This window comes from Phaseolus vulgaris, unplaced genomic scaffold, assembly GCF_000499845.2.
Source record: "Phaseolus vulgaris cultivar G19833 unplaced genomic scaffold, P. vulgaris v2.0 scaffold_14, whole genome shotgun sequence".
Taxonomy (NCBI): Eukaryota; Viridiplantae; Streptophyta; class Magnoliopsida; order Fabales; family Fabaceae; genus Phaseolus; species Phaseolus vulgaris.
The window spans coordinates 156313-180539 of record NW_027174083.1 but is presented as its reverse complement, the minus strand read 5'-3'; the positions used below and the strand labels follow the sequence as shown (position 1 = coordinate 180539).

The window sequence follows — 24227 nt, the reverse complement described above, 5'->3', positions numbered from 1 at the left end:
CTTTGTGGCAGAAGAGTCCAACGAGGAAAGAAGGGTGAATCTAGACCTGTTGGACGAGGACAGAGAATAGGCGAGAATAAAGGCTGAAGTTGTGAAGAGAAGGATGGAGCATCAGTACAATTCTAAGGTGAAGCCGCGGCAATTTCAAGTAGTTGATCTGGTCATGCGCAAGGCTCATCCATATGAGTTGGAGAACAAGTTGTCTCCCAAGTGGACCAGACCCTTTAGAGTAACCGAGGCTAAGGGGAGTGGTTCTTACAAACTTGAGACTCTGGAAGGAGGCCTCATCCCACGCAGCTGGAACGCGGCCAATTTAAAGTTTTATTTCAGCTAAAAACACTATGTAGTACACAGTTTAAAAGGGGACACTCTTTTTCCCTTTCGGGGGTTTTTTAATGAGGTCACCCAAGTAAAAAAGAAGTTAAAGAATACTTTGTCTCATCTCCCTTTACCCTTTTTCTTGTAATGTAAGGAAACGCTAGAGGGAAAGGCCGCCGCTTTGGGCGTCGCCAGGTGAAGGCGTCACCAGGTGCGGGCGTGGACGCCAAGTGCGCAAACCAGCTTGGACGTATCGCCACCCCCAAAAGGAGTGGCTGGAGCACACTCCTCGGGCGTGGGCGTCGGGTTTAGAAGGTACGTATAAGCAAAGTTAAAAATCCGGGCGTTTAGTCCCTGGGCAGAGGTTAACGGATTCCTTTGGGACGCCCCCTCCCCAGGTGAGAAAGGCTAGCCCCGGTGTCTGATGCCTCGGCACCTCACAAGGAAGTGGTGAGGGGCGTTTCCTTCGAGTGTGGGCATCAGGCAGTAAGAAAGTTCAGAGCAGTGGAGAGCCAAGCGACGCTGGTGCAGATACACGCCATATAGGAGAAGCGCCATCCTTAGGGAAACCTTCTCCTTAGGCGTAATCACCAAAGTCCCTGGTCATCTTGGTGTTTAGACGCACCAGGGATGATACGGAACTGCTTTCAGCATGCCTCTCCCTGGGCGTGGGCACCAAGAACACTGACCGCCTTGGTGTTTTTAGACACCCTGAGGACGAAACGACACTACCCCCGGGCAGGCCTCTCCTCAGGTGTGGGCACCAAGCGCGCAGACAAAGATACGGCGCTGCTTCAAGCAGGCCTCTCCGTGGGCGTGGGCACCTAAGCACAACTTTGTCCCAAGTGTTTAGACACGTTGAGGACAATACGACCTTGTGTTCAGCAGGTCTCTCCTCGAGCGTGGACACCCAGTGCAGGTAAGCAGGCTTCGGCTAAGATAAACTGTCCTCGCCCTCGAGCGATGTCAAGGCCACGGAAGAGATAAGCCTTCCTCGCCCTCGAGCGATGTCGAGGCCATAGAAGAGACAAACACTCCTTCATCTTTAAACGATGGTTAAGGAGAAGTAAATGAAGATCAAGTTGAAGTTATTACAAGTCAAAGAAGCAAAAAGGATTCGAAGAGTAAAAGGAAAGGCATAGAAAATACAAGTCATCAAAGGCATTAAGTGCAGAAAAGAATGTACAAGAGTATAAAGCCAGAGCAATCAATTATATTCAAAGTGTGCAGAAGAAAGAATTCACAGCAGATGAAGCCAAAGATCAATTATATTAAAATTATATGGAAGAAGATGTTCATAGCGATTACAAAAAGAACAACTATGTACACATGTACAGTATTACAAAGGTGTTACAAAGTTGTAAGGATAGGCTAATCCTCTGGAGCCGTCAAAGGCACGATCTTGCCTTTGACCACTTCGCTGAAGGGACTGCACTCTGATACGTCGATACCAGGGTTCGCGCAAGCCGCTTGGACAAGGGCCTCAGTAAACCCGTCGGCGAACCCCGTCGCAGCTTCTTGGACTAGCCTTTCCTCCGTTGCCTGGAAGTGTTTTGCTTGTGAGGTCAGCTCCTCATCTTTGGTCGCTACGGCTGCGACCCGCTCTTGATCTTTGACCTCCAGAGCCTTGGTCATCTCTGCCCGCAGCGTTGTGATTTCAGCAGTCAGCAAGTCACAAGAGTTGGTCTTGGCCTCAAGTGCAGCCTCAGTCTTGGCCAACTTTTCCTCTCGATCGACGCAGTGGTCTTCAAGTTTCTTCTGTTGTGCCTTGGAAGCCTCCACCGCGTCTTGGAGGTCCACAACTTTTACGCGAAGGGGCACGATCTGCCCCAGAAGTTCAACATGGGCTTGCCCCGCCTCATGCAGCCTTTTGCTAGCCTCTTCCTTGGCCTTCTGAGCTAGTTTCAGGAATCCTTATAGGCTTCCTCTTGGCGGGCCCAGTGACGCGCCAAAGTCTCCTTCTCCTCCTTCAGCAAGGCGTTTTCCTTCTCCAAAGCTTGGACAGCAGAGGCCTCGCTAGCTTTGGCCTTGGCTTTATCACGCCAAGTGTTGGCACAAGCCATGAAGGCACCAAGATAGAAGTTCATGCCTTCTTTCTTGGCTCCCTCAGCTTGGCTCCCTAGGGAAAGCTTGTGGAAGTAGCCCCTCAGCATCTCTTGGACTGGTGGGGAAAGTTCTGGAGTAGGTGGTGGAGCAGATGTGGGCTCAGTTTCAGTTCCACCCTCCAAGGCCATTGGTTATGGGGGTGAGGTGGCACTTGGAGGGTGCTCCCTTAGCGAGTCAGCATCATGGTTTGAGGAGGATGTGGAGGTAACAACATGGGGGCAGCCCGGGTGGTCCTTCTTCTCTTGAAGACTTGTCCTTCAGCAGACTCATCTTCATCCTCAGAAGGAACCACCACCACCCCTTTGGCTTTTTCTAGGGGGGCTGGTTCAACAGTGGTTGCGGCCAAGGCAAGTGGGATGGCCGCTATGGGGGGTGGTGAGTGCGAAGGGTGAGTTTGAGAGGGTAGAGTTTGGGGAGTTGTTGTTGGAGGTGGATTTTGGGGGGTGAAGGGTTGGGGAGGTGGGAGCGGTTTCAGAGGTTGGAGGTATGGAATCCCCACCCCCTTTTGACAAAGCTTCGCTTTTGGACTTCAAGGCTTGGGCGAGTTTCCATCTCCTTTGCTTATCCATTTTTGAATCTGTATCAAGATGGCAAACACAGTAAGAGTTAGGCATAAGCTAAATTGCGGCATGAGAAAGCAGATAACTCATATACAAGCGAAAACAAGCAGAGGCAGAAAGTAAATAGTTAAGGAGGGTGATTCTCGTACTTATGTAGCGGGTGAGGCCTTCAGCATCGTATTCACGACTTATCAGAATGGAGGTATCAAGGACCCCCACGCTAGCCAGGATTTGACAAACCTCTCGATCAGTCGAGGGCAACTCGTCTAAGGACTTGGGTTTGGTCAGTTTGACTTCTTACACCCAGTACAGGGGGGAAGCCATCCAAGGCGGCGCGGTCGTACTCAGAGCAGCACACCTTGAAGAATTTTGCCCTCCAGCCTTTGTAAGATTGCTGGAATAGGGAAATGATGACTCTTCCGGCGATGCTGCTGAAGCTCGCCCATAAGCTTTTTCCTTGCTTCTTCACCTCGAAGAAGTGAAGGAAAATGTCTACTGAGGGGGGCTGACCAAGTGCCCACAGAGAATCCTGAAGGCCTTGACAAAAGCCCAACTGTTGGGATGAAGCTGGGCAGGGGCAACGTTAATCTCCGTGAGAAGCTCCCTCTCGAACCCAGAAAAAGGTAAACACATTCCAATACGCTTGAAGACTGTTTGGTAGAAGTAGAAGAATGGTACCCCGTTGTTGGACCTCTCATCCCCACAGACAGGCTCGCCTGGAGTACAGGGAAGCACAGCTATGTCCTCATCGTGCCTCCTAGCAAAGGCGCGATGCTGGTAGACGCTTGGCCCGTCAATATGATCCCTCCAATCCTTCATGTAGGTTAGGCTTGAGCACTCATCGAGCAGCTCATCGGAGGCCCACGGGTAAAGGGCTTTGTAGTTGACCCTTGGGGGTGGAGGATTGGCCGTCGTTTTAGTACGCGCCATTGAGGAAAGCTTAAGAATGAAGAAGAGAAAAGGTTTAGCAAATGGGGGTTAAGGCGAAAAGGGGAAAGAAACCCTAAGAAAAACCCTCCCCACGCGAGAGATCGAGAAGAGGTGAAACAGAGAAATGAGGAAGAAGAGCGTGAATGCGAAAGAAATAAACAGGCCCAGGCAGTTATATCAATACAAAATATTAAAGGAAAGAGCCATCGGAGGAGAAAAATCATACCTTTTGATGATCGAGTTGAGGGAAGTTCGAAGTTCGAGGTTCGAAGAGAGAATGCAGAGGAAGCTTTGAGAAGATGAACAGTGGAGAGGAATGTGAAAGAGTGATGAAACAGTAACTGGAAGCGTGCGTTTTTGAAAGATATAACGTAAACTTGAGGAGCACGAGTGGCGTTAAGTTGTGGTCGTGCGATTGGGCCACGTGTCAAGAGATTAGGGCATGACTTAAGGAGGCACATCACCAGTGCAGAGAATGTCACGTCACCGGCTCAGAGAATATCACGTCATCATAATTTTAGTCATTAGTGTCCTCTATTATTCTCGCAATATCTTAATATAGTTGTAGCAAATATATCACAATAGTCATTTTATATTCCCTTTAACACTTTTAATCCTATTAAATTAAAACTTAATTTTTCAAAAATATTTTTTAAACGAACTTTGATTTATATGATTTGAAAACTTGACTTTAAAGAATATTGAAAAAAATCCAAACTTGATTTCTTTTCATGTTAATTTTGAAGTTTAATATAATGTTAATGTTTTCAAAGTTTTAATCTATGTAAACGCCTCGTAAAAAATCCTAATTGAATTGTCTTTTCGTCAAAACTTATGTATCTCAACTAGTGGAGATGAACCAACAACCTCTTTAAAATGAAATATTTTTGTAATGCTGCCAAAACACATCTTTTCTCAGATTAATTTGCTATCCCCATTAAATGTGAGTTTTATTTGTTGGTGTCTTAAACGCACATAATTTTCTACATTAATAACTTGTATTTCTATATATTGATTTACTAAAAAAAGTAGTTGTCTCATGAATAGAGGTGGTTGAGTTTATGGATTTGCAACATCAATGATGATAAAAGCATCTTAAATCTATACTGATATAACTGTTCGTTCTTAGGACCCTATTAGGTGGATTATTATGTAAGGGATCTAACAAAAAAGAAAAAGAAAACAAATGTACATTTTCGAATTGTGATTGTTCTTCTTCTATCAGTATAGTATTTATTACAAGTGCTGAAGGATATATTTCTTAACGAGGAATCTTGATTTTTGGATACCTGTGGAATCTGGTATCTTTGCACACTCTACTGTGAATCTGTGACACTTGAAGAATTCACTGTCAGAATATAAATAATTAAATAAATTGATTGGTTTTGTAAATAAATATGGCCCTTGTGTAGATTGAACAAATAATTAATCGTGTTTAAATTTTTATTTTATTTTTTAAATTATCCAAACCTAATTAAAGGTTTTGCTGAGAATAATTTATAACAAGAATTAAATGGTATTTAGACAAAATTTTGAAGCATTTTATAAATAATTTATTTAACCTTATTAAAATTATTCATGGCCATTTTAGAAGTCCTTTTCAATTTATTTCAATTAAATATCTAAACTATTGACATGTACGGAGTGGTTTGAATAAATTCTCTTTATCAAATAAAAATAAATAAAGAACAACATTGATTTTAAAGTAAGGATTGTCCTTTAAAACAATGAACGGATAATTAATAGTGTTTAAAAAGTAAGTTGTTGGACAGTTAGAATTTTCCAACCCATATTAGGACAACTTGTGGAAACAATATATACAAATATATGTAACTAATAAAAAAAGGTAGTTAATTAGATATAAATTTAAAAATTATAAAAATATTTTAGATATTAATAATTTTTTTAATATCTAAGATAGTATTTAATTTACATTACAAGAAAATAATGAAAAAGAAACCAAATTTAGAAACAAAAAATAATTAGTTGCTATAGTTGTAAATTAATATATGATTAAACATGATTATGAACACATACAATAATGTTCTCATACAAATTTTATCATATCATGATTCTCACATATATCCATACAATAATAGGCACTTACATTGATCCATGAGCGATCCTACTTGAGCAATTACTTTATCTCCTTTGTCTCAATCTTTCTCTTAGCAATTCCGTTCTTGTCACACACTTTCGTGATGGTTAACAGCGAGACAACTATTATTTGCATAGACAGAACCCTATAACTTTTAGTTCCCAATCTCCATCAGATGTAGGTTTTCATTAGGTATTATTATTAAATCATATTTGGGTCCAAAGTCCAAACTTTAAGTCATGTGAGTCACTTTATATAAATTAATTTACATAATTTCTTACATTCTCCCACTTGACTCATATGAGTTATAGTACTTTCATGATTTAATAATTACATAAATGCACATTTAAAAGGTCTTACATAAATTGGTTCTATCATTAATCAAAATTAAGGATACATAAATAATAAGAGTCATGGCGGTTACATGTCATTTCAATCGACACATTTCCTTTCATGTACTACTATATCATCCTTTATCCTTAATATCACTTTATAATGACAAATCCATAATAGGTTCAAATATAATTTCATTTTCATCAATAACAACATAATTTGTTTTCCACAACATAATTTACATGCATATACATAAAGTAGAAAACATAAATTTCAGAAACTTTATTTATCAATGAGCTTAGAGTGTCAAATAAGCATTAATAACAACATACATCATTCACTAGTAGACATAATGCCCATATTTACAACATGACCAGTAAATGTTTTGGGCGGTAACCCTTTTGTTAAAGGGTCAGGAATCATAAGATCAGTGCTAATATGTTTTATTGACACTCTATGTTTCTGAACTTCTTCTTTAACGACAAAGTATTTCAATTCCATATGTTTAGCACCTTTGGAATACTTGTCGTTTTTAGAAAAGAAGACAGTTGCGGAGTTATCACAGTAAATTCTCAGCGGCTTGACAATATTGTCAACAATTCCAAGTCCTGAAACAAAATTCCGCAACCAATTAGCCTGAATTGTGGCCTTGAAGCATGCCACAAATTCAGCCTCCATGGTGGATGCAGCAATGACTGTCTGCTTCGCACTTTTCCATGAAATCGTTCCTCCGGCTAAAAGATACACATAACCAAAAGTAGACTTTCGTGTATCCACACAGCCAGCAAAATCTGAATCTGTATATCCAATCACCTCAAGATGATCAGATCTTTTATAAGTAAGCATGTGATCCTTCGTTCCTTGCAAGTATCTTAAAACTTTCTTTGCAGCTTTCCAATGATCCAATCCTGGATTACTCTAATATCTTCCAAGCATACCAACTGCAAAACTAATATCTGGTCGTGTAAAAGTTTGAGCATACATTAAACTCCCAACAATATATGCATAAGGTATATTCTCCATTTGTTTTCGTTCCAAGTCATTCTTTGGACATTGCATGAGACTAAATTTGTCTCCTTTCTGTATTGGAACAAGAGATGTCGAACATTTATCCATTCTGAATCTCTCTAAAACTTTATTAATATATGCTTTCTGAGACAAACCTAACAGTCCTTGTGATCTGTCACGGAATATTTCAATTCCTATCACATAGTATGCCTCACCCATATCTTTCATCTCAAAGTTATTAGAGAGAAACTTTTTAGTCTCACTTAATAGACCAAGATCATTAGTTGCAAGCAAGATATCATCAACATACATAATCAGGAATATAAACTTGCTCCCACTGACCTTCAGGTATATACATCGATCAACGATGTTTTCCTTAAACCCAAAGGACACAATAGTATCATTGAACTTAAGATACCATTGCCTAGAAGCCTGTTTAAGCCTATATATTGATTTCTTGAGTTTACACACCATGTGTTCCTTTCCTTCTTCAATGAACCCCACTGGTTGGTCCATATAAACATCCTCTTCTAAATCCCCATTCAGAAAGCCAGTTTTGACATCCATCTGATGCAACTCAAAATCATAATGAGCTACTAATGCCATGATAATTCTAAAGGAATCTTTCTTAGAAACAGGTGAAAATGTTTCCTTATAATCAATGCCATCATTTTGAGTAAAACCTTTGGCAACAAGTCAGGCCTTGTAACGTTCGATATTGCCATGAGAGTCACGTTTAGTCTTAAAGACCCATTTACACCTGACTCTTTTGCATCCTTCTGGCAATTCGATAAGGTCTCATACATCATTTTGTGCCATTGATTTAAGCTTATCTTTCATGGCATCTAACCACTTATCAAAATTATCATCATTGATGGCGTCTGAAAATGAAACTGGATCATTATCAATACTTAAGTCATTTTCTGAATCTTGTAGATAAACCACATAATCATTCGAAATAGCATACCTTCTTTCTATTTGAGATCTTCTTAATACTATTTATTGTGGTTGTTCTACTACAGGTTCATTGTTAACTTCATGATCATTAATTTGTTGTTCTTCTTCATCGTTGAGTGATTCAACTACATTAGGAACAACAATATTTGAAGTAGATGTACTAGTTAAAGGAACTTGTACTCTAACTTCCTTAATCTCCACATTTTGTGAAGTATCACTCCCACTGGTTTCACCATTTTCAATGAACCGTGCATTTCCAGATTCAACAATTCTTGTGTTATGGGTAGGACAGTAAAACATATACCCTTTTGACTTTGTTGGATAACCAATGAAATATCCACTGATTGTTCTTGCATCCAATTTCTTTTCTTGCAGATTTTATATTCTAACTTCTGCCTGACATCCCCAAACATGCAGGTGTCTCAAACTGGGTTTCCTTCTTGTCCACAATTCAAAAGGTGTCTTTTGAACTGCCTTAATAGGAACCCTGTTCAACAAATACATGGCAGTTTTTAAAGCATACATCCACAATGAAACAGGTACAGTTGATTTACTTAACATGCTCCTAACCATATCCATTAAGGTTCGATTACGCCTTTCTGAAACACCGTTTTGTTGTAGTGTACCTGACATTGTGTATTGAGCATAAATACCACGTCTCTCAAGGAACTTAGCAAACGGACCAGGGTGTTGTCCACTTTCATCATACTTTCCATAATATTCATCATCTCTATCTGACCTGACAATTTTCACCTTTCTGTCTAATTGTCTTTCCACTTCATTTATATAAACTTCTAAGGCATTCACTGCTTGCGATTTTTCATGCAGTAAATAGACATAACCATAACGTGAAAAATCATCAATAAAGGTGATAAAATACCTTTCTTTATTGAAAGAACTTGCATCAAAAGGTCCACATATATTAGTGTGTATAATTTCAAGAAGTTGAGTACTTCTTGTGGCTCCCTTCTTTGTGTGTTTTGTTTGTTTGCCTTTAATACAATCCACAGATACATTCAGATCAGTAAAATTCAAACTTGGAAGTATTTCATTCTTTACCAATCTCTCCATCCTTTCTTTGGAAATATGTCCCAAACATTTGTGCCACAAGAAAGCAGAACATTCATTCACTAAACTACGTTTAGTGTCAACATTATGATGCGAGGTCATAAGAGTTTCAGCATATAAATTATCAAGGTTCAATCTATATAATCCATCATAAAGAGTATCAGATTCAATCAAATAGGTACGCTGATATAAACTGAAACATTCATTCCCAAATTTAAAAGAGTATCCGACAACATCAAGTTTAAACAATGAAACTAAATTCCTAGATATACTAGGTACATAAAAAGTATCCATCAAGTCTAAATAAAATCCAGTGTCGAGGATTAAACGATAAGTCTCGACTGCTTCCATTGGAACCTTCTCTTTATTCCCCGTAAAGACAAACTTTTCATTTGGCTTTATGGTTCAAGTTGAAAGGAATCCTTGCATCATGTTAGAAACATGAGTTGTGCATCCATAATCAATCCACCAAGAATTATGTGGAACTTCAGTTAAGTTTGATTCAAAACATACATAATAAGCATTCATGGTGGTTGATGTACTCATTGATGTCTCAGCAAGAGACTTATCATCTTTTTGGGAGCACTCTTCCACAAATTTCATAAATTCTTTTGCATTCTCGATTTTAGGAAGAGCATACTTAATATTGTTTGCTATGCTCATTCGCATAAACATCAGGCTAAGTCTATTTGACTTTTCCCAAGCCCTAAAAAGAGCTTTCTCCTCATTGCTACTATCATCAGTAATAGCAACAGGTTTCTCGGTTTGAATGGTCAAATCAAGATCCAATACACCTAAGTGAAATTGGACTTTTTCACTCCAGTCAGAAAAATTTAGACCATTAAAGACTGGAACAGACGTAGCTTGCAAATGTAACGCTATAGGAACAGATACTGCAATCACACATGCTTAACATTAATACTTCGAGTCATAAACTAAACATACAATACAGATTCAGAAAACATTCTATGTATACTAATGTTCTCCTTTGAGAGTTTCATTAATACACAAAACATAATGATGCTAATAGTATTAACTTTATTTGGCAAGATATATGCATTAACTAGAAACACTTGTTATCTTTGGATATACAAACAAAACTAATAGCACATACTCACTACCAACAATCATATTCATTAATTATAAGGACAACTAATCAACCTTTGGGTGATCCAAAAATGTCTTATAATAATGAATTTTCATTTACCCATATATAAATAATTTAGCATTCATTCTATAGGTAATTGAAATAAAATTTATCAGTAATATGAAATTAAATAAAACTTAAATATTTGATCACTTTGGTGATTAACAAATCTATCATACAAATAACTCCAGAAATTATATCATTAATTGAAATAAAATTCATCCATAATTTAGAATTAAATAAAACATAAAGATTTGATCACTTTGGTGATTACAAATCTATCATACAAATAATTCCAAAAATTACATCATTAATTGAAATAAAATTCATCCATAATTTGGAATTAAATAAAACATAAAGATTTGATCACTTTGGTGATTACAAATATATGATACAAATAATTCCAAAATTTTAATTTTAAAAAATAATACATAAAGCGGAAAAATTAATTTTCCATTCCTCACTTTCAATCAATTAATTAGACTTTAATATAATTCAAATAGAATTAATTATAATAATGACATAATAAAATTTGAATTAAAAACTTTAATTAAACTTTAATTTAATATAAATTAAATTACATTATAATATAATAAAACTTTAATTAAGATTTGATAAAAACATTAATAAAATAAATGACGTAAGGTGCAAGAATAGATTCATGCTATTCATAAATTGAATTTATCATTATATTATAATTTAATCTAAAATGCAGGAAGAAACAATTCATGTTTTTCATTAATTTATATTATAATATATATTATATTACAATTTCATCAGGAATTGAATCCACATCATCATCTTTCTCACGCCTTTCTTTCCAAAAGGCTCCTACCACCGTCACAGCACTACCACCGTGCAAACAAGGTTCACGGAAGCGGCGAAGGCTTGCGGTCAATTTATCATTATATTATAATTTAATCTAAAGTGCAAGAAGAAACATTTCATGTTTTTCATTAATTTATATTATAATATATATTATATTATAATTCCATCATCGGGAATTGAATCCACATCATCATCTTCCTCACGCATTTCTTTCTGAAAGGCTCCTACCACCGTCACAGCACTACCATCGTGCAAACAAGGTTCACAGAAGCGGCGAAGGCTTGCGGTCCCACTAATAGGTTCATAGGGTTTTTAACACCGTTAATGGTGTTGGGTGCAGGAAGATTAGGGTTATGTTAATGGAAACCTTAATCCATAAACCCTAATTTTAAAATTAGGGTTCTTCAATTGGGATTATTTTAAAAATAGGGTTCTTTGATTTTTGATGGTTTAGGACAATTAGGGATCTATTATAGAGGAATGGAAACCTTAATCTATAAATCCTAATTTTAAAATTAGAGTTCTTAAATTGGGAATATTTATATTTAGGGTTCTTTGATTTTGGAAAAGCATTAATGGAGAATCACAACATGAGCAACGAGGCTCTGATACCTCATGCAAATTAATATACGATTAAACATGATTATGAACGCATACAATAATGTTCTCATACAGATCTTATCATATCATGATTCTCACATATATCCATACAATCAAGAAGGAATATGCATTTACCTTGATCCATGAGTGATCCTACTTGAGCAATTACTTTATCTCCTTTGTCCTAATCTATCTCTTAGCAATTTCGTTCTTGTCACACACTTTCATGATGGTTAACAGTGAGACAACTATTATTTTCATAGACAGAACCCTATAGCTTTTAGTTCCCAATCTCCATCAGATGTAGGTTTTCATTAAGTATATCATCAGATATATATTTCTCACGTTAACCAATGGGCCTTTATTCTGTTATTATTATTAAATCATATTTGGGTCCAAAGCCCAAACTTTAAGTCATGTGAGTCACTTTATAGAAATTAATTTACATAATTTCTTACAATAGTAACTAAATTAGAGACATTTTAGAGACTAAAAAATTGTTATAGGTTGCTTTAGGTTTAAATAATTGGTAGTTAAAACTTTGGTAGCTAATTAGATATAAATTTAAAACCATTTAATAATAATAGAAATTACTTTAGAAACCAAAAAAAAAAATAGTTTCTAAAATTATCTCTAATTTAATTACTATAACAACTAATTATTTTTATTTTTAAAATTGGTTTCTATTTCATGATTTTTTTTTAGTGTTAAGACTATTGCACCTAGTAAATTAATATTTCTTTTATAAATACATTATTGATAACAATAGCAATAAAGATAATAAACATGCATTAAAAGAATATGAGAAAAAACTTAACTAATTTAGAATTGGTGTTACATAATTTAGAATTGGTTTTCATACCTTGGAAGTGATGCTTTATGGTTCATAATTTACATCGATTATTTCTTTTTTAATGTATAATAATATTCTAGCTTTCAACTTTAGTTAAGAGTATAATCAATATAGAATCTTAAGATTATAAGTTAGCTCTTACCTAATGTAGAAAATTTCCACTTTTAACATTGTAGAAACAATGTTGAACAATATTATAGTGTAGTGGTACAATAGCTATGACAATAATTATCTTTTTCACCATTATTAACAAAATGTTTACCATTATCATCATTATTACCATTTTGTTAGTTCTATTATGATATCACCTTTACCATAACATTTACCCTAAATTATTAGCATTACAATTTATATTATTATTATTATTATTACTACCATATTTTTTTACTATTGTTATTAAATTTAGACGAACGTTATCAACACTATTATCATTTTTTTTTAATTGTTATTACAGACACTATCATCCTTGTCATTATGGTTAGTGTGAATGTTATCTTGATTCTATACTACTATATCTTTTTGAAGTTTTGCTAAAAATGATGACAACAAAACTAATTAAATAATATTAAGAGAAAACTAACAAATAAATAGCCCATCTAACATTACAATAATTATTTATAACTTTTAAATTTTTTTATTAATCTTTTATCACAATATGTTTGATTAAGTCTTTTCATAAATATTTCAAAAAGAAATAAAATAAAATAAATTTTCAGAAGATAAAATTAGTTTATATGAATTTATGTATGAGATTAAAATTAACATTTAGAAAAAAAAAAATCTTATATAAATTAACGAGTAAAATAAGTTAATTTTAGTATATAAGTTTTTTTTTCTTATTTTATCTATTTATGAAAAAAAAATACTCAAACCCTACCTTATACAACGAGATTAACATATAAAAAAAATCATAAAAAGACCATAAAGCTTTTTAAAAAAAATACCTATTATTAATTCATCTTCCTTGTCTTAACTCGAAACTCACTGTGTTTTCATATTTGTAATAATATCTTTTACTCATCGTTCATGAAATATGTGTAACGTTATGTGAGAATAAAAATTTATGGTGAGAGAAAAGAAACAATGTAGGTTTACATCATGCATGTATCTAAATTGGATATCATTAGGATATGTGATATCAAAGATAAGGACGATGTTGAAACATTTTCTAAAAGGGTGAAAGATGGTGTTTGTTTTACCTAATTGATGAGAGTTTATAGGCATAAAAATTGGTCTGATCAGATCTAACAAACTGGTAAGATAGAATCTATGACTTTAATACTATATTAGAAAGTGAACTTTAAATTTAACTCAACCTTGTAAAATTGACTCAAAATATGAAATTTGTACCCAATTATATATTATATGAAAGGTTTTTATTTCAATTTCTAATTGATCTGAATCTCCAAAATAACACCTAAAACATGTGTGTCAAAATTGACCAATACAAATAGGGAATGAACAACAAATCTAGCACTACTATTTAATTAGATTCATATCACACTCCAAACTTTCACTCAGCTTTTTCAAACAAACATATGTTGTATATATATATATATAACAATTTTTTAACTTTTTATAAATATATAGGTTGTGTCTGAAAATTTTACAATTAATTAAACATAAAGTCAATTCATAATATAAAAATAAATACAAACCTCATTTTTAAAACTAAATTAAGTTTAAAATTTCCTTTTTAATAGAATGTCATTATGTGAATACCCATCTAAAAATGTTTCCACTACCATTCATAAATTAAAATAAGAAAAAAAATTCATTTCTTCACAAATTTAAGTTAAATTATGCACAAGTTAGATTCATAATTTTTGAGGAATTAGTATAAATCAGTTTTTACATATTATAAGTTTATTCAAACTTATAAAAAAATATTTAGTTATTTATTAAAAAAATTATTTAGTTATTTATTAAAAATATTATTTAGTTATTTATTAAAAAATGTTCAAAATAAAATATTGAATTAACGAAACTTATGACAATGTATCATGTTCTCCAAAATGTGATGTGTAAATGCCAATTCATATATTGTTTATAATTATTGCAAACTAGGTATATATGTTAGGCAACTATATGATATATTTATCAATAAAATTGAATGCGTATTCAGACAGTGTGGTTGAGAACAGTAATGGTAAGTAAGGGAGAGAAAATTTAACACCTGCTTCACTGTTAAATCCTTGTTTAGTAGTTGCTAGAACCAGAATTTCTCAAATTCATTAACATGTAAAAAGATTTAAAGTGGAAGGTTAATGCAATTAATGTGGGTAAGCACAAACACTGTTAGTTTCTTAATGACTTACTTAAAAGGAATCCAATTATAAAAGGAAAAATCTATCATTATTCACTGTTATTTATACACCAAAATTTTCAACTTATTCTTATAAGAAATCATTGTTCCTTAGTACAAACACAAATTCTCAATTTTTAAACAAATTACTAAAATAAAATTTAATTAAGATGTAATTAAATAATATATATATATAAGTACAAGTTTTTTAAAGTTTCGTGAAATTTTTTATAATTAAAGTAAAATTAAGTATGTTAAACAAATGACGGCGTCTGAAACCACACAAAAAGTATTGTGAGTAATACAAAAGATGGTTTAAGAAAATTTTCTAAGAAATTTCAATTGGAAATGTTTACATGTATGAAAATTCATCAATATTCTAACATTAATATATATGTTTTACTATATAAAATTCGAATTTATTGTTAATTATGTTTATCTTTTTTGGAAATTAAAGTTTTAGTTTTAATTATTTCTAAAGTCTACCTAAATTAATTATGCATCTTGTTATTTTAACAACTTTTTTATCTAGTAACCTTTTTAATTCATTTTTAAGTTTTAATGATATTCAAAAAAAAAGTATTTATTTAATGTAAAGATACTATTAGTTACACAAATTATTTAGCATAAGTCATTGAACTGACTCATTTAATTGTGTTCAATTAAATGCTTGTTAATATAATTAAAATAGGCGAGGATTTTATTGCAATTCACTATTAATAATATAAAACAAAAAGAATTATTCATTCGTACATTGTTATTTGAGGTAATATTATTAATTTTTTATAATACCATGCAAACTAATTTTAGAGAAAAAATAATAATTATTGACTACATTAACTAAATTAAATATTATTTTAAAAATTAAAAAATTATTAGTACCTAAATTAGTATTCTAAGAAAACCATTAAATAAAAACTAATTTTAAATATCAAAAATAATTAGTTGTTATATTAACAAAATTAGATACTATTTTAGAGACTAAAAAAATTATTTGTATCTAAATTAATTTCTATTATTGATAAACAGTGATAAATAGTTTCTAAATTGATATCATACCAATATTTTAAATACCAACTTTAGAATCTAAATAATTGGTAGCTAAAACTTAGGTAGCTAATTAGATACCAATTTAGAAACTATTTATCAAAAATATTTTCATAAGAATTGATAGACACATATTTGGATATGATCTCTAAATTTAAATTTGAGTCATTTATTTGATTAAGGTGTGACAAATTGGTTACATTGAATAAAAATTTTGAGACTCATGTTTATGTTTTAAACTTGTAATATTGCATTGAAAATTATTTGGTGAGTGTAGAATTTCTTGGATGATTGGTCTTACTAGACTAGACTTGAAAGTTATTAATGTATACATATTTTGTTCTATTGAGACAGTGACCAAATACAAGACTTCAAAATTTGGAACTCCTCAATCAAGTGAACAAGTATTACTCAAATGATCGTTTAAGCAAGAAGAGAGTTTAACAAATCTTTTACTTTTTTAGGTTGTCACTCAAGTGATGTACACCTTCTACATCTGAGTGAGGTGATTGCCACAAACGAGCTATAATTTTACTATAGAAAATATTATTTATGGGAAAGAACCTCGCTTAAGTGATATTTCTCTGCATTTGATTACTTATTTAACTTAGTTTTGTTTTATTTTTAAATGATATATTTTGTATATAAGAGTTTCAATGTAGTATTCTTTGTTTTAATTTCTCTATTTCGTCAAATATACTATATTTATTAATGTATGATGATTGTGATGTACAAATACCTTATTTAGTGTTTAGTGAATGAGATGAGAATGTATGAGTCAATTGGTGTAAAAAATTACCTTAAGGTAATACTATCTTTTGTGTATAATGTAAGTATTCACATTGTGAAATTTGTTAATAAAATATTCGAATCTTTCTGGTAATATAAATCATATAAATTAAGATATCAAATAATAAAGAGTTGATAAACGTTTCTAGTATCTTATATAGAATATGAATGACCAGAACATATTGAACTATAAAATAATTATTTTAAGAGCCCTATAAAAAAAATTAGTCTCACTTATTAAAATTTGGTATACTTCTAGATCAAGTTTTTTATTTGATTATATTTTTTTATATATATAAAGTGGTTGATAATCTATAACTTGATGCATTTAAATCATGTTTTCATGTTATAAATTCTAAATTTCATAAGATGTTAAGAAATTTCTTAACATGTAATAAATTCCTAAATTACTTGCATGAAGACACAATATCAGTACCATAAATTGATAGAGATAGTTATTAGATGAATCCATAAAAAAAATGAACCTTCTTGACAATAAATAGTTACATACATACAACTTAATTGATTGATGAGTGATGAAAGAAAGATAAGAAGGCAGATTAATGAGTTTTAGAATTGTATATCACTGAATTTGTTACAAAGTAAAAGGTTTTAGAATGCAATAGGGGAACAGAGTTAGTCTTGCAGAGTGTGGAAGCAGGTTTTGACAGAGTCATGAAAGCAAGCATTGTGAATGAAGAGGGTTTTAAATGGGTACCTAATGGCATGACTCTCATGTGGCATAGAAAGATTGCATTAAATACAAGAGGTTTTGGTCCGAATTTAAGGATTTATTATTGTATGGACTAGGATGTAATTGTAGAAATCAATTAGGGTGGGTTTCTAATTAAATCTGTGTAAATTGAATAGTGAATGAAGCAGAAACGGGTGAGAAAAGTGGGAAATTGGTGCCTATAATTTCGTATGAGCAAGAAAGTGACGTTAATTCTTAGCATTAGGCAAGTCTCACTTTTCTTTTTTCTTGTTATATATACCTGTTGGCTGGTTTGTTTGTTTACACTTCATCGGTGTGGTGCATATTTTGTATTTTGGGTGAAGGGTAAAAATGTTTCTTCTGCGAGAGGTTCAACAACCAACTACTTTTTTTTCTTGGCCAACAAATGGTGTTTAATGAACAATCAATTCTTCTATAACTTCTCTCTCTTCTTCTCCCTCTTCTCCCTCTGTGACCAAGTTTTAATTTAAGAGAGGGAATCCCACACGCTTTCATCAAACCAAACATAACATAACCAAATAAGAAGAGAAGGGTAGTGGTACTTGGCCTTGCCTCCTTCCACTAACCCACCCTTCAACATCTTGTTCTCCTGTCTTTGCAACTTTAGCAAATGCCATTCTCCACTCCATTTAGGATACATAAATAGACACAACTTCTGTTCAAACCCTTCTTCTGGCTTGCCACAGTCATCGCCATTTCCCTTTTCCTCTCTCTCTCTCTCTCTCTGTGTTGTGTGATCTGCATGCAAATGGCTGTAATGGCCAAGGCTAGATCCGCTTTGGCATTGAGTGGGAGGGTTGTGAATGAAGCAGTGAGCTTCGTTGCTTTCTGTGTGCTGGACCTTGTTGATTTTCTTTTGTGTTTTGTTTTCAGAGCTGTGGACTTGTGGATTGAGGCAGACTTTAGACCCTGCTATTGCTCTTCCACAAAAGAAGCAATCACTAGCAGTGGAAACATCTTGGTCTCTGAGCAAGGTGGAGAATCCAAGATCGTTTCCCTTACCTCATCCAAGCTTCACTTGGAGGATATATCTGACACCCTTTACTCTCGACCCTCTTTGGTCTCTGAGGTTTCAAGACTAACCCTCGCCGAGCTCAAGAGGTTTAAGTTGGAGGATCCTGTTCTTCACTCCAAAAGAGGAAACTCCCGTTGCTCCACCTTCACTGTCAACACCACCATTGTAGAAATGCTCCAGGCCAAAATTGGAAGACACCTCTCTCACCAAATTCCTAGATGGTCTGACTGTGACTGCAAACTATGCACAAGTTGGATCTCTTCTTCTTCTTCCCCTCCAAATACTAAACTCTTTGTAAACTCCCAATGCCCCACCACAGGTACCAAATTTTCCCATCACAAATATGTTCTTTTTTTAGTACCTTGTTAATGTAAAATACTAGGATGTTGAAAAGTATTAATTACTAAACTTAGAATAGTTGTTTAATGTTGAGATGAAAAAATAATAGGATACTGTGATGATGCAGGTGAAGCAGGAGAAGCTGTGGTGTTCATACACGGATTCATTTCATCGTCATTATTCTGGAGTGAAACGGTGTTCCCAAACTTTTCCAGAGCAGCAAAGTCGAGTTACCGGTTATTCGCGGTTGATCTGCTGGGGTTTGGGAGGAGTCCAAAGCCGAAAGAATCAATGTACACATTAAGAGAGCATTTGGAGATGATAGAGAGATCAGTGTTGGAGGCCCATAAGGTGAAGTCCTTCCACATTGTGGCCCATTCATTGGGTTGCATTTTGGCACTTGCACTTGCCGTCAAACACCCTCAATCCGTCAAATCACTCACCCTGCTTGCCCCAGTAATTACCAATTAATCATATCTCCATCAACGTTCTTCTTTCTCTCTTACTTTTATGTTTTTTTTTTTTTTTTTTTTATGTGAAACTGACATATAAAAGGGTGAAATTACGCAGCCATTCTACCCAGTACCAAAGGGTGAAGCACAGGCCACACAATACGTGATGAGAAAAGTAGCTCCAAGGCGCGTGTGGCCACCCATGGCCTTTGGCGCGTCTTTGGCATGCTGGTACGAACACATATCAAGAGTCATTTGCTTGCTTATCTGCAAAAACCACCGTATCTGGGAATTTATAGCCAAACTCATCACTCGAAACAGGTAAACCCACCTCTTCTCTTTCTACAAATATACACTTTCTTTCATCTTCCAACTTTTATCATTCTCTGTTTAGTTCGCCAATTATTTATAATCAAACTCTTTTCTTTTTTTCAAAACCAATTAACAAACATCGTAACCTAATTTAATTTTCGCAACTACAATTGCGGTTTATTGCTATATCCATTAAATTAAATTCTTAGCTTTTTAAATTTATACTGTTTTTTTCTTTTTTATATAAGTGCCTTAAAATAAATCTTAAATTTACTATTTATAAATTAAAAAAGGTTGTGATTTTTTTAGATTTTAGTTATTAATATATATTTATATTTATTTTTTAAAACTTGGAGGTAAAACACTATATTTTTTTCAAATTTGAATTCAACTAAAAATATAAATAAGTCTTTTAATATTTTTTATTGTGTATATTTTTTAAAATAATTATAAATACTTGTATAAATTTAGTTTTTATTACAATTTGTGTGTGAATGTAAGAAAAGTTTTATAAATCTAAGCATGGACGCTAAGATAATAGACCAAGAATCAAATTATTCTCTCTCTCTCTCTCTTTAGTTGCTGTTAAAATTAAGCAAATCAAAATTAAAGTGATTCTAGTTAATTATTACCACATTAAAATTGTTAAAAAGGTAAATAATAGTCAATAGCATGTGTAGTATAGTATCTGAATGAATTTTATTTTTTTGTTTTAAGCAGCACTAAACATGCTGATAAAAAAAAAAGCAGCACTAAACATTTTCAGGGCAAGTTTCTTTTAAAAGAGTATTGGAATTGTTTATAATTTATTTATAATAAAAATATTATTATTTAACATAAAGTATATATATTCAACATCTTCAAGACGAGTTGTTTTGTAAGAGTATTCAAAATATTTATAATTAAAAATAATATTTTAATATAAATTCTGAATGTCCACAAATATATTTATATGGCACTCTAGTCAAATCAGATATTTCTTTTCCATGAATGGCAACGATATTGGATAAAATTAGTCACAAATTCACAAATTGTAAGATTACACACTAGTCATCTTATAATTATTTTAGAATATTTTTGGTTGTTGTGTATATATTGTTTAAATTAAGAAACTATCTTTATTTTAGTTTTTGTATCTCGCACTTCTGCGTTCATTTTTTTAAAGAGTTAGAATTTCTCTATTTTGCATTGAAAAAGTAAACATTAAAAAGTAACCTGTTTAAAATATGACGCGCCTTTTATAATATTTTACTGCATTGCATTGTTTTAGAAATTGCACTATTACTTAATTAAATATTTAAATTTGATGTAAAATAATATATGTAATGAAAACAATAATCTTTTTACACTCAAAATAAAAAAAAAATAGAGGAATACGAACATGATAACTACTATAACATAATAATAATTTAAAAATAACATATATATATATAGCTTTATACATAAAAGTGTTTAGTAACAAAAAAAAAAACATATGTACTTTAAGCCTCAATCAAAAAACTATCTTGGTGTGTAAAGACTAATCAAAACTTGAGGGCAAGACTCATGAGATGTGTCATGTCATGTCCAACTCTCTTTAATAAGTAGAAAGGGATGTTTTTTCAGCCATGGAGTTATTTCACTAGTTTGTGAGGCACACAGCTTCTTATTTAATTACTTATTTTAAAAAAGGGAAAAGATAGTGGTGATGGAAAACATATATAGATTTTATTATTCTGTTCTGTTTTTATTTTAAGATTAATATGTTTATAGTTATACAGTCGTAAAGTTATAGAGAAAGAAAATATAATAGAATGAGAAGATCTTAAAATAAATAATAGTATATACAATGATAATAAATGCACCGATTTCTTAATTAATGCACCGTTATACATAGTAACATAGATTATTTGTTTGATTTAGCATCCCTAATATGACATCGATCTGATAATTGGAAGTGGAGTTGAAAAAGAAGAGCATAGCATCTCTAATGTTTTAATGGTTAGACCCCACAGATGGGGAAGAGTAGTCAAAGATGTCAGAATCTAAGGACAGAAGAAGGAATGAGATTTTATTTTATGGTTGCATTGATTAATGAATGAAGGTTTGATAGCCATGAATGAGATGAAATTATATTGAAGTGTGTTGTTGGTGAAGGAGACTCTTTATCTAACATGAACTCCCATATTAATTTGCTCTCAACTCCTTCTTCCATCAGGGTGAGGACCTTCTTGCTGGAAGGATTCTTCTGCCACACACACAATGCAGCGTGGCATACCCTACACAACATCATATGTGGAACTGCAGCTAAAATTGGATCCTATTTGGATGCTGTGAGGGAAAATCCAAACTGCAAAGTCACCATATTCCATGGCAAAAACGATGAAGTCATCCCAGTAGAATGCAGCTATGAGGTCCAGAAACGAATTCCACGTGCCAAAGTCATAGTTATTGACAACAAGGATCACATCACTATTGTTGTTGGAAGACAGAAAGCCTTTGCTCGAGAGCTTGAACTCATTTGGAACACCACCAACTAGATAAATATTAATATATATGAATATGAATATGAATACATAATTATGCTGCTTGTCGTGCCAATGCTACGACCACTGGTAGCTAATACATTAAATTTCTGTTCGAAACTTTTCCTATGCCAACTCAACTGTTGTTGTATCTTTTCCTATAACAAAAAAAATGTGTCTATTTAACAAGTTTGGGGTATTTGGATCACAACAAAGAGAAGACAAAGTTGAATAAAAAGTTACATGGAACTGTTGCAATGTGTTTCTCTTTTCAAAGAACTTTGTTATTGTATAGAGAAATAAATAAACACTTATTATAGTCACTTGTATCATGAATGATGTGTTCAAACTTTCACCCTCAAGTTAGGAGGATTTCCTTCTACATGCATGCATGGAGAAAACCTAATGAAATAAATAAAAAATTGAAAATTATAATATTTTACTTTTCTCATTCATATCTATAACTAATAGCCAATTAGATATCCATTTAAAAATTAATTTAAATTTTTTATTAATAATATAAAAATTATTTTAGGATTTTAGATATTAATAATTTTTTTAATTTCTAAAATAGATTTAACATAGTTAATATAGTAATTAATTATTTTTTATTTTTAAAATTAATTTTTATTTACTGAATCTCTTAATAGTTAACACGAATCACATATATCTTTATTATTAGAGTCGTTTAGAATAATTACATATCATCAAAAGGTGGGAAATGAACTAAGTGGGATACACTGAAATAGGTACTTCAACTCGCCATGTTCTCATCATTTCTGTTTAATATGTAAATCTAGTAGGATAATTTATCAGTTTGTTTTTTTAAAATAAAAACATTACAAAATGTTTTAGGTTTAAAAATTTTGTATGCAATTGTTTAAAGTAATTAGTGCTTTTAAGAAAATCAAATTTATATATTCAATAGTTTATTATTACTGTTAATACATTATCCATCAAATTTATGTTAGACCAAAAAAAGATATTCAAAAACAAGCTTAACTTGTGTATACTAAATTTTATATACTTATTCACTTTTAACTATATTTTGTGTAAGTCATAAATAAATAAAACTAAAAATATTGTATTTAAATTCTCCATGTGCTTCTAGAAGGAGAACACAAAAAATCAATTTTATTTCTCACCATCTTATCGAAGTATTTAGGGTCAAATATTATATATATATATATATATATATATCGCCGATAAAAAAATATATATATGACTTTGTCATTTGTACTTTTATTTCGATAATATAATATTTTATCTGACAATATCTTTTTAGTTTTATAAGTCGCACTTTATATTTGGTGTAAAACATTACAAGAACTTTCTTTTTGTTTTATATGAGAGTGGGATAATTTAGAAAAAGTAATGATTTAATTTAATTTACAATATATATATATATTATATATTGAGTGAAATTAGTAAATGTAGGTAATACACATAGTAAAAATAGTTGGTCTTTTGCTTTTGGGTAAAGGCATAATAAATGAGTTAGGATAATGGTGATCTTAGTAAGTACATGTGTTTTAAATAGTAATTTCAAATTCCTTTCTTACTTTCATAAAACAAAATTTTCATTCATTCTTTCAATTTTTCTTCTGAAACTCCTTTTTCTCCTCTCAAAACCCATACCTTTAATCTCGTTTTCCTCTCTTTCTAAGCTATATTTAGTCATAGAATTTTGTAAAAATTAAAGAAAAATCATTAAGTAATAAAATATCGCTCATGTGACATTCTTTTGTGCTAAATAGGTGAGTTCTCTCTCTTTAAATTAACTTTAAAGATTTTTAAAAAATTATTTTATGATTCTAATACAATATTCCATATAATAGAGTATGGAATCATTAATAAAGTGTTGATGCTTAAAAAAATAGATATTGCATGTAGTTAAATAATTTATGTGATTATGTGAGAGG

At 32.4% G+C, this 24227-nt stretch overlaps 1 protein-coding gene across 1 annotated transcript; it reads left to right on the top strand.

Moving 5' to 3' along the window:
• Nucleotides 1-17964: 17964 nt before the first annotated feature.
• Nucleotides 17965-22641, top strand: LOC137816956 (probable lysophospholipase BODYGUARD 3). The gene is made up of 4 exons (XM_068620149.1): nucleotides 17965-19017; nucleotides 19165-19493; nucleotides 19608-19810; nucleotides 21999-22641. The coding sequence occupies exons 1-4, from the start codon at nucleotides 18426-18428 to the stop codon at nucleotides 22318-22320; spliced, it is 1446 nt and encodes a 481-aa protein (XP_068476250.1). The 5' UTR covers nucleotides 17965-18425; the 3' UTR covers nucleotides 22321-22641.
• Nucleotides 22642-24227: the final 1586 nt, after the last annotated feature.